This window comes from Podarcis pityusensis (genome assembly GCF_964106645.2).
Source record: "Podarcis pityusensis genome assembly, chromosome: 11".
NCBI classification, from domain to species: Eukaryota; Metazoa; Chordata; class Lepidosauria; order Squamata; family Lacertidae; genus Podarcis; species Podarcis pityusensis.
The window spans coordinates 30082461-30101764 of record NC_138036.1 but is presented as its reverse complement, the minus strand read 5'-3'; the positions used below and the strand labels follow the sequence as shown (position 1 = coordinate 30101764).

The following is a 19304-nucleotide window of genomic DNA, read 5'->3' as shown; positions in this document are numbered from 1 at the left end:
TGAAGTCTGTGCCTTTTGCTTTGTATTGCATCAGTGCCCTCTTAAGAAAACTGGAGTCCATAGCATGTTGTTGCTTCTGACCATAATTCACCTCGTAATGGACGCACCCCCCTTTTTTTGGAAGGGGAAAATTGGCACAAAAAATGTGACCATTACGCGGCAAAATACGGTAATTTAAAAATATAGCTTTAGTTCAAGAATCAGTAAATCATTTATTGTGTTTGACTAAAAGCCATTACAAATTCAATTATAGATCCACAAGTCAATTAAAACCTGTTAAAAGAAATAGAGATATACATCAATTTACAATAAGTCAAATTACCATAATGAATCGCCTGCACAGTCTACAGCATTGTCTTTTATATAGCTAGCATATTTTAGCAGCTTTAGCAAATAGGGCTGTTTTGTATGTGACAAGTGGATCTTAGTTGTTATCTTTAAATAGAAGAAAATTGTAAGTAATTAGTATAACTGTTTTTCACTTTATTGAAAAGGTATTAACTACAGAAGCTTTTTTTGTCTTTCAGGTCGATATATGGCAGATTGCTGATGAGCCAGTGTGGGGGGAAATGAGTTCTCTCAATGAATAGAAATTCACTATTTTACTACCTTTCCAACACTATTTTAACATGCATTTATTTTTTTAAAAATGTGTTGCTTAGTTTTTGAGTCTTATATCCAACAAAAATGCACTTTCCAAAATAAGTCATTTAAAACAAACTATTTTATTAGCACTGAAGTGAACTCCAACACTATCTGTAGGTGGTCAGCTGAAATACTGGGAAACAAGATTACGCAAATGCTTAATACTTATGTAGCCTCAAAGCCAAAATAGCAGTCATTTCTGGTATTTAAAAGGTGTGGTGCTTTGTGATACCAAAAGCAACCACATTATTTTAGCTTTCTATAAATATTACTGAAGTATACTTTTTTCAGTTTCAATATTGCCATTTCATTTAAAAAAGTGGCAAAGTAATTTTTGTTTCATTCTTGTATATTCATGTGCCATATCTGGTTAGAGATACATATACAAAATAACTTGATTTTCATATACCATATATAATTAAGTGTATATTATTTTATAAAAGATGGTTTTAAAAATGTAAAGTGCAATGTTTTTTTAAAAATTGCAACAGACAACAGATATTTACTTCTGCCATTAGTTAACTTTATGGGAGTTGTAATTTTTAATTAATGCTGTAGATTAATTTATTTTTATATGGAATGTGTAACATTTGTGCCTTTTTAAAACTGTGCCTATCAAAATGTCTATATGCCTCTTATTTCTTTTTTTCAATGTCTAGATCTTCCATACAGAAAAGCTGATGTTTTTTCTGTGTAATATGTACAACTACATAATTCCTTAAGCAGGGATTTGGAAGGGAAACTTCAAATAACTCTAAAACAGCCGCTAAAATATTACATTGCTTCCTTGTGGGTTGAATGCAATAAATGCAGCCACTGTAAAGGGAACTGCTTGACTTTTATATATTCACAGAAAAACAACTTGATATCAAAATTAAACTTCAGTATCACCAAAGATGTGTAAAATCCTGAAGGTGTGTTAAATAAGTTTAAAACAATTTATACAAGAATAATTATAGCATTCCCTTTTGCTAACTATAAAGTTTTGAAGTTTCAAGTGCTTTCAAAGGTGACATGAATGTAAATGTAGTAGCTTTAGAGAAGTAATATTTTTCAATGTTTATTTTGAGCAGAACAAAAATTGTCATTCATGCTAATTTCAACAAAATTGATAAACTTAAAAATTGATAAACTTAGCATTTGAATGTTTGGATTCATCACTTTTTAAACACAGTGGCACTAAACATCAACAGAAGTGATCTAGTGGGATCATTTTTAGCACAAATTCATACTTTTAAAGCTTGCTGTGTATTGTGTTGTTAAGAACTTGTTAAATCCTGAAATAAAAAGTTAAGGGGGATGGAATTCTGTGCACTTCTGAATTGCAGTGTCTAGGGGGGAAATAATTAAATATAAAAATGCTTATAAAATCAGTATTGGATTGACCAGTCAGCTTTATATATAAAATGTAGATATATAATGCTCTTAGCCACAAGTTTTGGAGAATGGGAACACACTATAAAGGCTGCAACTAGTGGCAAGTGCATATGTTAATGCACATGTTACATAGATTTCAAATGAATTTATATTCAAGCTGAGCCAAGTATCCTGTCCTCCCCTCTCCCCCACTTTAATCTCCTGCAAAAGGAGACAGAATATCAGAGATTTTGGGGAGACAGGAACAAAATTTAGGAACTTCTGGCTGGAGGATGGGCTTGCGTTACAAAGTGGCTGAAGGTTTTTTTCATTTTTAACAAACAGAAAAATAAACTGTTTACTGCCATTTCAAGTGGTGTTGCCCTGAGCAGTGTTCCTTTTGAAATTAGAAACAGAATGTCCTGTAAGAATGACACACTGTCATGACATAGTGTTGTTCCCAGCAGCACTCTTGGAAGGAAAAGAGGTGTCTGTCACCATTGGTCAATGATATAGTAGAGTTTCCATAGGGTGTGCTGTCTCTAATTTCAAAGGGAAGACTGCCAAGCTGCTGAAGGCAACCCAGTTGCCTCTTGAACTGACAGCAAAGCTTCCCCCCTTTAAAATTAAAATAAAAATGCCACCTTCCCTTTAACGGTAATCCCACACCACATACCCAAGATTCTTTGATTTCACCCATTCTCTGAAGACCAGATTAATCTTGGGTGGGAGTCGTCCCCCACTGCCCTGCCTCCAAAATGCTGAAAAAACTCTGGGCTGAATATTTTAGCCTAGTCATATTTTATACATTCATAACTAAGTGTAGGGTTGCAGTCAAAAGATTTATAGCGAATTAGTTTGCTTTTTAAACATTTTGATTGTTTTATCAAATCTTAACTGGGATTTCATTGCAGCAATATATATTGGATTTTCATATTTTAAAATGTTAGTCTTTACTGAATTATTACTAGAATTTGTAAACTAAAATTGGCATAAATTGGCATTTCAAAAGGTACAGTCTTTTACCAGAATCTTAATTGTAATCTGCTAATGCAATCAAAACTGCTTGAACAGTTTAATCCTTACTATTGAAATTCAGTTTATTTTGTTTTTCATTATTAATCATGTATTGTTTCTAAATTCATGCAAAAGCTAAGTTTCAGCACTTTTAATCTAGCCTTAATACCAAGTGTTCTCAAACATACATTCGCAAAGAGTGCAGGTTACAAATTTGAAGCCATACAAGTTTATTAGCATATTTGTAAAGAACTCTAGAAATTGTATAAAACCACAAATATCTGAAAAACTGCATGTAGCAAGCTGGATCTTGCTTCTTTATAAAAGTGATCCGTTTTATAGCTGCCTCTTGAGAGAATTTGTAAACACAACTCTAAAGGGTTTTAGGTTTGTATGAACTGTAAATTAGAGCAATATAAATCTCCTAGAAAAATTGTAAATACATCTGATCTTTCACAAAATGTAAAAAATATTGCACCCCATAATAAACATATAATATATAACTTATAAATTGACTCTGCTGTTTATATGCTATCTCAGGTCAAGGACAGTCTTCTCACATAAAATGTGTTGGTTTTTCAAACAAAGGAAATACTTTTAAGATGTTTGTATTTTATTAAAGCATGTGGTACAATAGGTTTTTTTTCCTTTTCTTTTAAATGATACCTAAATGCTACCTAGCAGCCTCTTATGGGCAGATGGTTCTATTTTTCTGTAGAGGGTCATTGGACAGAAAAACTTCATGGGATATTTGTACCATTTTTGTTTTTAAAAACTCAAGGGATTTGGCAGAAGGAAGCAACGGGTTTAGAGTAGGTCCTATGCCAAAAGCAGTCTGTCTTTCCACTTAACAGAAAATGGTTTGGTTTTCTACTTCGTTTCCTCCCATTCAAGAAAGTTATGGGAATGGAGGGTAAGGTATATGACGTAACATTGCACAGTGTATCCTGTATCGGAAAATTCAGGCACAATAAGATGATATGGGTATGCATTCTTAGACACACACACACATGCACCACACAGATACACTCTTGCACTTATGCCACCATTTTCAGGAGGCCAGGTGCTTTGCTAGAACCAAAAAAAGAGGGTGTGTTTGGAAACACAACAAACAGAGCTACAGTAATTAATCAAAGATCCCATCATCAATTTTAAATGTGCCCTGATTTTAAAGAAGGCATTCCTCTTCCTTCTCCTAAATGGGTGCCTGCTATTTCCTTCCCCTTCCTGTTAGTAAGGGGAGGAATTAGATGGAAACTTTGTGTGCTTTCACAGGCTAGCACCATTACTGGTGCTCACCACTTGGAGAAGTCAGGCAGCAAGAAGGATGATTTATCTGCTCCACTGCTATGACAAGCCATCATACTGAGTAATTCCCAAAGAGGCAGTAAGACTGCCATTCTGCAGATTTCTTTTGGAGGAAGTCCCATTGAACCAGCAAGACTTATGATTGACTGGATCTAGAAATCAAGTTCTTTTTCTTTAGAATCCTTGGGCTATGTAGTTTATATACCACTTCACATTTCAAAGAAAATATCTAAACATTTTACAACCTAAGAATATCACCAATAAAAATCTAATGCAAAAATATATCCACATTTTAGAGCAACACAGATAACTATTATATAATATATCCTCTTAAACATCAATATCAGCTGCAACAACTACCATAAGGGCACCGTAACAACTACCGTCACAAATTGACTTTGTTTTGCTTTTCTGCATTACTAGCTTTATTATAAATTATTTTGATTCAAAGTTTGTGACGCCGGCGTTGAAGTACTCTGTTAAGTGTCCCACCTTGTCTTTTAGCTGTGATAGTGTATACGGTATACATTATTTGAGAGCAAGAGCCAACAGGCTTCACTCAAGAATTTCAAAGTCTGTATTTTCTTATCTACATCTATTCCAGTGCCAAATACACTTTTTCTGCAGTTTGTATTCCTGCCATGTTAAAGTGTCAAGTCCTTTCTTTTGTGTCTCTGGTGATAAACGAGAAGTAACCTCAGAGAGGCAACATACTTTCACCATCCAGGTTTATTTTAGTTATTCGGTGTTTGCTCAAACAATGGGGACAGTAAAGTGGTACCTCTGGTCGCCGACAGAATCCATTCCAGAGGTCCGGTCGGATCCAGAGTTTTCCGCAACCTGAAGACCGCTTTTGCGCATGCGTGCGGGGTGAAAGCCGGTAAAATACTTCCAGGTTTGCCGCACTCGCATCCTGAAGTTTACGTAACCAGAGGGTTACGTAAACGGAGGTTTGACTGTATTTGCATAGGGTAGGCATATCTCCTTTCATGGCCAGGTCACCTGGCCAGTTAGCTAAACTGTCATCAAAAGAATATGTGGCAGGGCCTGTTTATACAATGTATAAAACTGTTGTTTCCAAAGCGGCTTAGAAGTGGAAGACCTGAGCTGGTTAAACTGGGATCTTATAAACTTTGTTATCTACATCACCTGTATATTTGTTTTTTATACAATGAGGAGCCAATTTTACATGGCAGCGGTTGCTAACCTGAGGTCCTCCCATCAACTCCTGGCAACATGGCAAAAGGCCAGAAATTATGGGAGCTGTAGTCTAGCAGCATTTGGAGTGCCACAGGTTAGCTATGCCAACTATTCTGGTGTGGCTTCCTCTATGAATGTGAGTGTGCAAGTTTCTAATCTAAAACACTTTTTGCGTGAAACATTTTATTTATTTGCTAGAATGAGTTCAACCATACCAGCAAAGTGTGCTGAATTCAGATCTTCCTAGCTTGGTTAAAATCACCTGAAAAACAGGATAACAATTTCATTGAACTCATCATAGATTACTATAGTAAAAATCCTACACATGGCTGGATCCTTCCACAGTAGACTGGGTCGATGTACCGCTTCTTAAAATAGCTGCCCATTTGGTTAGGAGTCCTTTGTGATCTCAGTGGCAGCTATACTATCACTACAATGTAAGAATGAACCCTTAGTTGCAAGCTGGCAAATGTAGACCATCTAAGTGTACAATTACTGGAGAGTGGACTGCCGTCTTAAGAGGACATCTTTGGACCATGAACTGTTAAATAATTACTACCCAATGACAAATATACCCATTAAGTGAAAGGTGTTGGAAAGGGTGATGGCAGTCCAGCTTCAGGGATGCATGGAGGAGTCGTAATGCCTGGATCCATCTCCGTCTGGCTTCAGGACAGGTCATAACTACCTCTGTCACCCTGGTTAATTACATTTGTCAGGATAGAGATGGAAGGAGGGCATGTAGCCTTGCTCATTCTTCTTGATATTGCAGAGGCTTTTGATACCATTAAATACTATGATATCCTTCTGGAGGGGCTCAACATGAGAACTAAGGATACTGTACTTAAATTGTTCTACCTCCACAGTTGTTTCCAGAAAGTAGGGGGGGGGGGCACTGTTCAAGGCAATGGCAGTTTTCCTGTGGTCTCCTGCAGGGTTCCATCTTGTTCCCCATGCTATTTAACATCTATATGAAGCCCATGGGAGCTGTCATTTGACGTGAAGTGTCATCAGTATGTGAAGGACAACTAACTCTGTTCCATCTGAATCAGGAAAGGCAGCTGAGGTGCTAGGCCTATGTTGAGAAGCTGGATGTGGGTCAACAAACCAAAACTCAATCCTGAAAAGATTCAGAGGTGGTATTAGACTAAATTATTATTATTATTATTATTATTATTATTATTACTGTACTTAGAATGCTTCCACAGAAGAACTTCATATTGCAAATGTGTCATTCTGATCTGATTTTTCTCTATATACATCTGATACATTAGCTTCCATGCATTTATTTTTCATTCAACATTCATTGCTGTTCTGCCATCCATACCAGCAAGCAGAGCTTGATAGAATATACCTGCCCTGTTTTTCTGTCCTTCCTCTCTCACACTCCTCCCTTGACTTTTGCTACCTTTTCCCATGCTGGGCATGCATGTAGTTCTGAACCAGAGTGTGCATACTTTTAAAAATTAGTTACCAAGAAGTGTGCAAAAGGTAATATTATCTGCCTTAAACACCCAGCTAACGTTTCATGGTGGTTATACTGGAGGTTTCCTTTGGTGTTGGGGTCTGTAGAACCAAACGGCTGAGTTGTACTCTGGTGCAGAGCAAATGGAAAGGGGCGCAAAGATACCTATCACCCACCAAAACGTAATCACACATGACAAAAGACAGAAGGCACCAAGGAGTGATTGTAGATAACAAACTTCCTGCTGTTAAAAAAGTAGGAGCTGGAATTTTGACCAGGATGTGCTTGACTTGAGGTGGGAGCAATACCGATTCCACAATAAACTCGTATACGGTAATTAATTTTCTAGAGCTCCAGTGCCACTGTCTTTTCCACTACACATTTTCTAGTGAACCTGCAGCAGTTTAAAATGTGACAGTATGAAATGTGCCTGTTTGTCACAGAGAACCCAAGACGGAAAATGGCCAGTTGAAGCCTGGCTTCTTCCTGCATGGTCCTTTCTTACTGCATTGAATATATCCAAAATTATCTAAAAGACTTGGGGTGTATTTTTATTTATTTAGGTGGCAGCTTTATTCTTCCTGGCAATGAAATAGTCGGCTTGCACCTGCGGACTAGAGGGGTTTCTGTTCCTTGAGCGTCCTGCTAATTTAAAAGCCCACTTTCTTGCCTTGCCCTCCAGCGAAGGGGGCGCCTAGCATGAGGGACCCCTCCGGGCAGCCACAGAGTCCCCCCATTCCTGCTCTCCCAGCCCTCAGGCACTTTCCCTGCCCAGTCGCCGCCCTCCGCTTGGCGGACGCAGGCGCGCCTCCCCGCCCGGTGCTGAGGGGGCTTCTTCTCCACCCCAGAGGGCGCGCTTGCCTCGCACAGGACGGCGCGCTGGCCGGGTAAAGAATCCTCTCTTTCCCTTCAGAAGCGGAGACCGAAGGGAAAGAGGGGAAAAATCACCGCGCGGCTCCCGCTCAAGGTCACTCCGGGCGGCCCCAACCCAGCGACGTCAACCCCCGACGCCGAAGGGAGGCGGCCCGGCTGTCGGCCAGCGGCGCAGCGCCTCACTCCGCGCCCCCCAGCGAAGAGAAGGCGGCGCTCCTCGAGCCGCTCTGCTTGGAGGTATTCGCCGCGCTTCTTGTGCCGCCAGCAACCTCTCTCGGGTCAAGATGCGGAGGGGGGAAAGAGAGGCGAAGGTGGGGGAGCCTATCCCTGGGTGTCGTGGCGGGAATGGCGGCTGGGGCCGAGGTGCAGGAGGCGAAAGAGAGGCTCCCTTTCCCCCACAGCGCCAATGAGAGGCTGGAGCTTTCCCGCCTCTGGGGAGGAAAACAACAGCCCACCCGCCTTCCTCCAGGTGCATTAGGCGAGGGCCGACGCTTTCCCCATCCTCAGGGTATTGCAGCTTTTCTCTCCCCCCCCCTCACAGCTTCCTGTCATGCTACCGCACTCCTCTGGGTGGCGTTTAAGGTGGTGGTGGGGGGGGTTGGTACGTGCCGACCATCACGGGGGTGGACATGGCGTGCGTAAAAGCGCTTGTGTGTCTCGGGCTGGGCGCTTGCCCGCCAGGTGTGTCCTTGGAAAAAGGCCGCGCTTTTGACTCGTTTCATTTCTCAGAACTGCGTTGCAGGGTGTCCTCCTCGTGTGCAAGGGGTCGCCGATCTTCACGCGAAGAAATGGGCGCTCTTGCCCCATGCAGTGTGGCCGCAGCTTCGTGGTAGAGCATCTGCTGGGCTGGGAAAGTCATGCCCTGTCTCAAACCGTAGAGAGCAGCTGCCCGTCAGTCAGTAGCGATGGACCATTGCTCTGCCTCTGTATCAGGCAACTTCCTATGTTCCTATGCTGTCTCCTTTTTACAGGTCATGCTCTCTGCCCTTACCTTTAATGCTGAACCAACAACACCCAGGAGCAACCATGTCTGTGTGTACAGGCTGCTGGCGCCAGATCGGATTAGTATATTCCCTTCCTTACCTGCTAACTGTAGTTGGATGACACAGTATTTATTGTCTTACTAGCAAACTGATTTCCCTCCTTTCACAAACACTGCACACAATGAGTTTTGGCATTCTTAATGTTTTGTTATGTGGAAAGGGGATGCATGCAAACTGTGTAAAAAAAGTTAGCGATCTAAATGGGGAAATATGCATACTTGCAGAAAAGAATATTTCAAAGTCATTGCTGAACTCATTCTTCAGTAGGGGCATGTCAACAGATGCGTTAGGGGTGTTTTGCTCCTATTGACTCAGCATTAAAAAAAAGAATAATATTTCATTTATTTCCTGCCTTTCCTCCAAGGAGCACCCACTTCTTCATTTTATTGGCACAACAACCTTGCAAGTTGGTTAGGCTGAGACTCAGTGACTGGCCGAAGGTCACAGCTGAGCGGATATTTGAACCAGGTCTCCCAAATGCAATTCAGTACTTTAACAAATGTGCCTATTTGATTACAAAAAAAAGCTTCAGATTTAACTGCAGAAGTGCTTCCAGCCATATGTACCCTAATCTTTACTTATAAGTTTCAAAGGTGCACTTGTGCATGGCTGCTTGCTAAGGCATACTTTTATATGCATCTCTGGCAGGCAACCAGTGACTCTCCTGATGTTATTGGACAGCAGCTCCCATCATCCTTTGCCCTTGGCTGTGCTCGCTGGGGCTGAAAGGAGTCAAAGTCCAACAACAACTGGAAGGCTGAAGAAGCTTCACCCCTTGTCTATGAGCTACGTGTTCCTCATGTGTTTATCTTTTCTTCAGTCATTATTAATAAACATCTATATTGAATGAAAAAAGTCACTTGTGCATCTGTCTGGCAGCAATCTATTAACATCCAGAGCTACTCTTGATTTTGAATAATGTCTAGCTTTTAATGCTATCAGTCTTTAGCATAGATAACTGCATATATTGGAAGGTACGCAGTACATGTCATATGCAATCTCCTGCTTGTGTTGTAGTTGGAAGCCCATTATTCATTTCTTTGTCCTTATTTTTTGATGGAATGAGGACCTCACATCTCACTGTATTGTTAGGAACATAGGAAGTTGCTGTGTGCTGAGTCAGACTACCTGTCCCTCTAGCTCAGTATTGTTTACTCTGACTGGTAGTGGCTCTCAAGGGTTTTAGGCAGGAGTCTTTCCTCCACCGTATCGGGAGATGCCAGGGGGTGAACCTGAGACTACCTGCATGCACAGCATGTGCTCTTCCACTGAACTATGATTCTTTCTCAAAAGGGTGTTGTGTTTTGGTTTTGGTTTACAGAGGGGCAGCAACCCTAAAGCTTCAGCAAGCTTTAACAAACTAAAAACTGCTCTTTATAAACACACACAAGATTATTATTAGTTATCCAGTTAAAGCTCCTAATTCAATAAAGTTTTAGTTTCCTTAGTTTTCAGTGGGAGTCTGCGGGTGCCAGGTATCTCGTATTCTAACCCAGATCCAGCTACACTTGGATTGCTGTCCTGTACCCAATTACTTGAGAGTAAGCCCCTTACTTCTGAAATGTATGGGAGCAAAGCTCACTGTTAAGTGATGGTGAAATCCCTTGGAGTTCTGGTCAGTCATTACAGCTGTTGAGTTGGCTTTAAACAGGATTTAATCACAACTCATTTTAGCTGATTCTGTGTTAGTGTCTGTTAAGTGTCAGGAAATTAATTCAGAAGTTTCTACTGAATCCTTTTTATGTTTACTCCAAAGTCTCATGGAGTTATTCTTGAGTAAATACACATTGGGTTGGAGCCTCAGTGTACATCATGATCTTTTCTACTGTTTTGACTTCATAATTCCCATGACATATGACCTTAGGTTCACTAATACTTCGAATCCTTGTTTCCTCTCTCCTTTGCTGCAGATCACTATGGGTAAATTTGGGTAGCACATAAATGCCAGATCTTCAAATTGTACAGTTGGCACATTCTACGTTGAGACAATGTGGGGGTTGTGGGGATGGCAAGCTTTGATGACTTCATCAAAAACCAAATAGGCACTCTTAATGTGTTATGGTAGAACTTCCTTAGTTTTACAGATTCAAGTTAATTGAAAATGAAACTATATAAATTTTCTAGCATAGGCGCTAGATTTCCCCATGTGAAACCCACAACAGAGAGTTCTTTGTGTTCATTCTTTTGTGGTATTGAAAGAATTAAAAAAATATGCCCGACTTCCCTTTTATATATATTTGTGTCTGCTAAATTACATTGCTACATTATTGGTGAGGAAAGGACACTTCCTCTAAAACAGCAATAAAGACGTCCATATTTTTCTTTTATGTAGACTTTATATCATTTCAAATTATTTCCATTTGTCCTAGTCTTATGACTTTCTATCATGTTTTAGAAGGGAAGTATGAAGCTTTGTTTATGGAAGGCTTTACTCTGCTTCCAGTTTGATGCTATAAATTTACCAAACGTAGAAAGAAATCACTTCTGGAAAAACCTCCATGCACAAGCATCCTATCTGTGAGTGGGGCGCTTTTCGTTGCAGTGTCTTTAGGGACTTAAAGGCCATGCTGCCCTTTGGCACACCTGAGGATCTGCAATGCCAAACTAAACTGCACAGGATGTGTATGTTGCTTTTTCTCTCTCTGCCCACCCCGTTCTGCACACGGATAATCAGAGAGTTCAGGCACATTCCTGTATCCCATCCTGAGCACAATTATTCTACACGTGTAAAACCTCTGCAAACCTCTTAGAGGTTCTATTTACAATTAAGTGGCATACAAATTCTCTTAAATACATAAAAGCTCATACTCCTCTAAGTGTTCCATTCTTTTCAGTATCCCCACAATAGAGACCAGGGATGCTGTGATGGAGTAAAAGAGCTGTCGATGCGTTATGAAAATCTTACGGAGCCCCTTGCAAGGGGTAGATGTAAATTCTTCACAGTGTATAGCTTTTAGGTGTTTTATGCATTATGGGCTTAAAACACAGCTAAGTTGTTCTTTTTCCCATTTGGATCGAAGGTGGTTTGGAGAAAATACACATGATCAAAGCACAGCATTTCCTAAGAAATTACAGGATAGATACAGGAAAGATGTGAGTTAACATTGGGTGTACACTGCTTCCTAGGCTGCAGTGGGGATGCACTGGATACAGAGTAGACAGGAATGTGTACACAGCATTAATTACCTTACCCTACAGCAATGTTCATTGCCTAATTTATCACTTCAAGAAGCTTATATTAGCCTACAAGGGGCTTATTGGACAATTTCTCATATGAACACTGGACAGATCCAGACCTGTTGAGCTGTAGTAAAGGCTTCACACACACCATACATGTAAAAAACATTAGTTCCCGCAGGGAATCCTGGGAACTGTAGGTTACCCCTTACAGAGCTACTATTCCCAACATCCTTAAACAAAGCACCATGTGACTTGTTAAGCTCCACCCCACATGTTGGTGTTCCTGGAAGGAGTCTTTTACTTGTATCCACACAGTGGACTGGGATATTTTGGCTAGTCTGTGCTGTTCCCCAATATGTCTCTGATAGGTGGAACCATTTGGTTTATAATTCAGCATGTCTTGCATGATGCCAGTGTTGTCATTTTTCTCCTTTATTGAGGGCAGGTGCCTAGAGGTAAGAGCAGGGTTGAAGTTGTTGCCTTTTGAGCTGAAGCTGATCACATGGAATAAACCCTCTTATGCAATCCAGCTAGAATAAAGTGCTGGGGAAGATGGGGACCTGCTATTTCATCCCCTCTGTATCATGTATATCAGACTGAGGAGTAAAATCCTGGCCTGTTTTGTGCGCAATGCGGGTTTGGGGCTAGGAAGCAAACTGCATTTTTCTTCATGGTCTCTCTGCAGTCCTTTATTTCCTTACAAGGAATCCTTGCAATCATAAATACATTTTTACAGGTGTGAAGGTTTGCAATTTAACTTGTGACCAGCCACACAAATGAGTTTTTGCTTTCTGCTTTAATAGTTGCAAATGGACTTTGGACTTCTGTCCTTCTAAGTGCATGCAAATCCTTGTCTCTTCCTGCCTGCCTGCCATGGTCTTGTATTTTTCTATCACATTTATATCCCAAGATGCTCAATGCTTCTTACATGGAGTTGACCCATTTTATCCCCCCACAGTACCCCTGTGACACTAGTCTAAGAAGGATTGCATAAAGCCTTCTGGAGCTTGTTAGCTATTGATATCTGAACTCAGGTTTCCCTCAGTCAGAGTTCGGCACTCCAGCCAAACCTTCCCCCAAGCTGCTGCCTTCCAGATGTTTAGGACACCAACTCCAGCATGGCCAATGATCGAGTTGATGGGAGTTGTAGTCTAAAACATCTGGAGGGCACCAGATTTTAGGTAGGCTGCTGCTCTAGCCATGCACCACAGCCTGTCGATCTCTCTACATTTCAGCTACCCTGAGAGTTTATTCAATTCTACTGAATTAAGTTTACAACATTTACTAGCTTCAGTGAAACAAACCTCAAGTCCCTGATGTAGCAAGAGAGAGCCATGTGGATATCTGAGCAGGGGTACTTGCAAAAGTGAGCAGCCCTGCCGCAGTACTAGTGATAAAAACGGATACACGTCCATCATTGCTTGCAGCCAACACTTTTTTCCAATCTGATCCCCTGAGAACCTACCTTTGGGGCTCTGGAAGGCTGTGAAGGCATGGTAGGAGCTTACTTGTACTAGTGTAAACAACAGAGAGCCCTTCACTGCAAATTGCATACTGACCCAGGGACCTCCAAGTGAGAGATGCTGAGGAACTACACATAGAGGGTTGAGAGACACTGTGTTGCTCAAGACACACACATTATTATTTTTACTTCCTTCGGGTTCAAACTCTGGACATGAGCTCTCTTTCTCTAGTGAGTCACCGCCCCCTTGCTTATCTGTGTGAGGTGCCTTGTCTTTGCAGCCTATGCTTGAGGTTCCTGGTAGTTATTTGCATCTGTAAAAGATATGAGAAGACTAGCCTTATTCATCATTTGTTGTTTGTGCAAAGTGTGCTCCTTCACCACAGTTCCTAATAGGGAACAATTCCCACTTGATGTGTTCCAAACTCTCCAGCCATGGAGGCAGACGGCTATGGCCCTATGCCACAAATGTTGATGTATGTGAACTATATTCTAGTTTATGTACTCCTGGGGTTAATGCCACAACTGGTTGCAGAGTTGGTCAGACTCTCCTGCCATCCGTTGTATGTGGTGGGGAGATGGTAACAGAGAGGGGAAAGGTGGGGCTCGCATTTGGAGCTTTACCCTGACTTCAGTGAAAGTATTTTCAGATTGAGCTGCCTCTTATTCTGATGTAACATGGCATTCTCATAGGCAAGACCACCCCCTGAGCAAGCAGAGGATTCAGCTAACTTCCTCTTCCCCCATGTCATATCCCCAACTCTGCCCGGGAGCAATCCTTTTCCCACCCAGCGGGTGTAAATAAGGGACAGACTCAATATGTGAATTATCTGTCGTTGCCCTTGGCTTAATAATCATAGTCCTCTTTTCATTTTCGTTCTCAGGCCTACTGAAGTGGTAATGTCATTCTGATCTCCATAGAAGAAAACTTGTTATTCCTTGGTTTGAAGAGGGATTTAAAAATAATAATAATAATGTATCCAGTTCCTGGTTCCATGCATGAAGGAGATAATGGACATCCTAGGAAACTTATCTCTTTCCTTTTCGTTTTTGGCATTACGTTGTTATGTGCTGGATTTCTGCTTTCGATGTTTGTGTTGCAGACGTGCCCGAGTGGTGCCTTTGGTGACTGTAAAGGAGCCCTCAAAATCATTGGGCCTCTGCTTGCTGTTACTGGACTAGTTTGTATAATTCTGGCACAATCGAGAGCTAAAGGCTACCTCAGAGAGGTGCAATTGCAAGATGACCAGGTGTACGGGTTTGTTTTTTGTCGAGGAAACTGCCAGTTTGCTCAGTTCCTTGTCTTTGGTTTTTTATTTTTAACTAGTGGGATGCTAATCAGCGTCCTTGGCATTTGGATTCCGGGATGTAGCCCAGGTTGGCGCTACCAGCAGTTTAACCATAGCAATACTTCTAATGTTGAACTCCAGGATTGTGGATTTCATTCTGTTCAGACCATGGGACCTTTGATTGTGCTCATTGGATTGTGTTTCTTTGTGATAGCTCACATTAAAAAGAAACAAAACATAAATTTCGTCCAGGAGTCTTCTGTCAATGAAGAAGAACAGCTGGATCCTGAATCATTTCAAGTTACAGTGGGTAAGTGAATGACACAGCCAAGAAGTCTTCCAAGTGGGCAGTCCCTAGATGCCAGCAACAGGAGACACTTGCAAGGACGCCCCATTCCTCCCCAGCACTTGAGGGGTGGATTAGGAGGGGAGGGAAGAATTTTGGAATTGGAATGTGGGAATGGTAGAAGAAGAAGTCAGGGTGGGTAAGAAGATAAACTCCAGAATCTGCCACTGAAAGTATAGTTGCAAGGACTGCTTTTGAAGTACAGTACACTCCTCAGAACAGTGGTGAAATTAATGAGAGAACTGGATTCTATTTTACAAAGTATAATAGCAATACCACTTCACATTGTGTTGAGAGCACTTGTCTCAATAGCCCCTACAACAGTATTTTAGACCTTCCAGTTTATGGCGTTACACCATTTGTGTGTCTAGACGAATGCAGATCTTAAAGCTTTAATCTCCAAGCATTTTCAAAATATTTTAAGTTGCCCTGTGATCCTTTGATGAAGGGCAGTGTGGAAATTTAATAAATAATAACAATATTCTGCGTGCTAATAAAAGTGCAATTGTTTTCCAACAAAGTGTAGTAGGGAAAGACTGATAAGAGTTTAATCAAATAATTTGAAGATGCCCTAATGCCTGGGTGATGGTTCTTAATGAAGTGCACATCACAAGTAGGGGTATCTTGCATGTTGCTCCAAAGAGAACTGCAGATAAATTTGACCTTAAAAGTTTTGGATTTTTCTTTTGTAGGTGATACTGTAATGGTATTCCCACCACCGCCACCACCTTATTTCGCTGACTGTCCGCTGCAAACAATAACTCCTAGCGTGGTAACAAGTGATTTGCCTTTAAGTGAAAATCCTCCACCGTACCACAGCACTTTTATTAATTGGTAAGATCATTTGTACTTTTAAATTTGAGCATTTTGAGCATTTTGCACATGGGCTAATGCAGAGGTTGCAAAAGTGGGCACCAGTGGGCTTATCAGTACCTCAGGTGGCACCCACAAAAGGTCCCAGCAAAAATCTCTTCAGAAGTCAACAATACATGAGACACTGTTTGCTGCTCCTGCTCAGTTCCTGTTTGCTGCACTGGCAGTGTCCCTGCCAACATTGGGCAGGCTCTCTTAACAAGGCCCATATTTCACTGGATGCCAGGATTGGACATCCACCCTTATTTTCATTCTGAATAGAAGGAAGGTACAAAGAGGTTCTCACAGTGAGCAAGCACAGCATTGGCTTATGTAGCTATTTCCCCCCTCTTGGGGTTGGAGGAATTCCTACTCCGTTTTGAGGTCTTGGCTCTTTCTCTGGTCTTTTAAACGTGGCGGCCATTTTTAGTTGTGCCACACACCCCACAATGCCCACTAGTCAAAGAAGATTGGCACATCCATTACCAGAGAAGATTGGTAATGGATGTGCTTAAAACTGGACTTTACATGGAAGACCAACAATTGGCTCTCCAAATACCTTCTTCCCTTATTTTTTGTTTAGATTAGAAAGCAGCCATGAGGGGTGGGGTGGGGGACGCAGGAGAGAAGATTGGGTGGGTACACAGTGATGTTGCTTGGGTTTGCCTTTTCATGCCGGCAGGCCTATTCAGTTGTGTAAACCTTTTAAAGAGGAGCCAGTCATTTCTATGATTTTGTATTTTTTAATTATACTTTATGTTTTATTCACCTACATAGTTTGCTGTATACCACCTGATATTTTTATGAGGGGGCAGCCTATAAATATTTTAATTAATAAATAAGCAGATTCTTGGTTTTCCCAGCACCTGGGTGCCAGACCCTACTGCTACGCTGCTGTGAGCTCCCTGGAAGAATATAAATGTTATAAACAAGTTAAACAAGTCACAGGCATTCCATCTGAATGTACACTTCACATTACATCATTTCCATCATTATATTTCAGAGCCTTTGTCCTATTTTTTCTGAATCAACCAGAAATGAATTCAAGAAGCCTTTGCATCCCATGGCATTATTGGGGCCTCTTCTTACTTGACAGATAAGATCTTTCACAGGTGCTGCTGTTGCGTACTGATTTGCATGCACCATGGCATGGGACGGGTGTGCCTGTGTCCTTTTTCATTGTACTATAACAATGAATTGGCATGATTGGCTTCCTGTCAGAAGTTCGCACTTCTACATTGAAGAAGAAGAAGAAGAGTTTGGATTTGATATCCCGCCTTTCACTCCCTTTAAGGAGTCTCAAAGCGGCTAACATTCTCCTTTCCCTTCCTCCCCCACAACAAACACTCTGTGAGGTGAGTGGGGCTGAGAGACTTCAAAGAAGTGTGACTGGCCCAAGGTCACCCAGCAGCTGCATGTGGAGGAGTGGAGACTCGAACCCGGTTCCCCAGATTACGAGACTACCGCTCTTAACCACTACACCACACTGGCTCTCATTGACCATGGGTGATGATATATATGAAGCAATTCGTCATGTGCAAAGTACTCTTTGGCCTCTACCAGTTAGAATTAAACTGGCTGTATCCATGCCAGATGTAATTTTACCACTTTGGTGAATAGAACATTATCATGATTGCTTTTAGGCATCTTGGGTACTATATGTAGAAAGGCGAGGTATAAATTGAAATAACAAATACAGAGAGATTAAGCATGCCAACATATGTACCCTTTCGTTATTTCTTTGCAGAGCACAGAATGCTGATGCATCAAACCTGGTTGCTTGAAGAGAGAATGAGCTACTGTATACAATGTCAGGATGTGATTCACCTTCTGAGAACTTAATCCACACTCTCTCATCCCTCTGAGCCATCTCAAAATTATAAGGGCAAACGAGCAGCTGTAAATAATGAATGTGTCTTTTCTTCCTCTCCTTACATCACCCAGATGATCCATTGGCATCCGCTTTGAACCAGCTGTAAGAAATACTCAAGAGGGAAGGTGTATAAAAGGTGTATAAAAGAGGACTGTTAAATTACAGGGTGAAAATAGCTTGGAAGAGAGATGGAGGAGCTTTGAGCCAGCAAGGAGAGCAGCAAGCTCCACGGGCAAGAAAGTAGAAGGCCTGCCAAGCCAAGATTTCTGTTACTGGAAAACGAAGCCAAGGCAATCTACAGAGAAATACTTGGGACACGAAGGACCCACCACCTTAACACCTCTTCATTTGGCACCTTGTATGTAACTGGAATACCCAAAGCAATGTACGTCTCAAGTCAAGTCAGCTACCATCTGAACATAGTGCTGTGGCACACATCAAGCAGAAGGAGGGGGAAATCTGGCGGCTTTGTCTTTCTGTTTCCTTTTTCTTTTTTGGCTGTTGACAAACTCAAAAGTAAAGACACTGGAGACCTCAGAGCATCGAGTATGTTGCGTGCGTGTTTGGGCTGACCCTCATGTTAACAAATTGTACATGTGAGATTTTCAGTTGATTAAACATTATGGCACAATGTACGTGGTGACTGTAGCACTTGGGTGGTGTGACCAACGGCAAGTTTTAGCCTATAGAAATAAGAGCCAAAACTGCAAGTTACGCGGGATCCATGGCTGCTACTCTAGTAGTAGTAGTAGTCATAGTAGTAGTCGTAATAATAATAATAATAATAATAATAATAATAATAATAATTTATTATTTGTACCTCACCCATTTGGCTGGGCCTCCCACTCTGGGCAGCCTCCAACAAAGATTAAAAATACATCAAAATGTCACACATTAAAAACTTCCCTGTCTTCTAAATGTCAGGTAGTTGTTTATCTCTTTAACATCTGATGGGAGGGCGTTCCACAGGACGGGCACCACTACTGAGAAGGCCCTCTGCCTGTTCCCTGTAGCTTTGCTTCTCGCAGTGAAGGAACCCTCAGAAGGCCCTCAGCACTGGACCTCAGCGTCTGGGCAGAATGATGGGGGTGGAGACGCTCCTTCAGGTATACTGGGCCGAGGCCATTTAGGGCTTTAAAGGTCAACACCAACACTTTGAATTGTGCTCGGAAACGTACTGGGAGCCAATATAGGTCTTTCAAGACTGGTGTTATGTGGTCTCGGCGGCTGCCCCCAGTCACCAGTTTAGCTGCCGCATTCTGGATTAGTTGTAGTTTCCGGGTCACCTTCAAAGGTAGTCTCACGTAGAGAGCATTGCAGTAGTCCAAGCAGGAGATAACCAGAGCATGCACCAGTCTGGCGAGACAGTCCACGGGCACGTAGGGTCTCAGCCTG

The 19304-nt window shown here is 41.6% G+C and overlaps 2 protein-coding genes across 2 annotated transcripts in view; both read left to right on the top strand.

Moving 5' to 3' along the window:
• FCHO2 (FCH and mu domain containing endocytic adaptor 2) overlaps window positions 1-3529 on the top strand; it is a 68883-nt gene extending 65354 nt beyond the window's left edge. The window contains exon 26 of the mRNA XM_080972545.1: window positions 528-3529. Within this exon, the coding sequence (XP_080828671.1) occupies window positions 528-550 (23 nt within the window). The 3' untranslated portion in view covers window positions 551-3529. The remainder of the gene's footprint in view (window positions 1-527) is intronic.
• Window positions 3530-8012: 4483 nt separating this feature from the next.
• TMEM171 (transmembrane protein 171) lies at window positions 8013-18544 on the top strand. The gene is made up of 4 exons (XM_080973176.1): window positions 8013-8101; window positions 8594-15148; window positions 15877-16018; window positions 17784-18544. Coding segments are annotated over exons 2-4 (768 nt in total). The 5' UTR covers window positions 8013-8101; window positions 8594-14523; the 3' UTR covers window positions 17785-18544.
• Window positions 18545-19304: the final 760 nt, after the last annotated feature.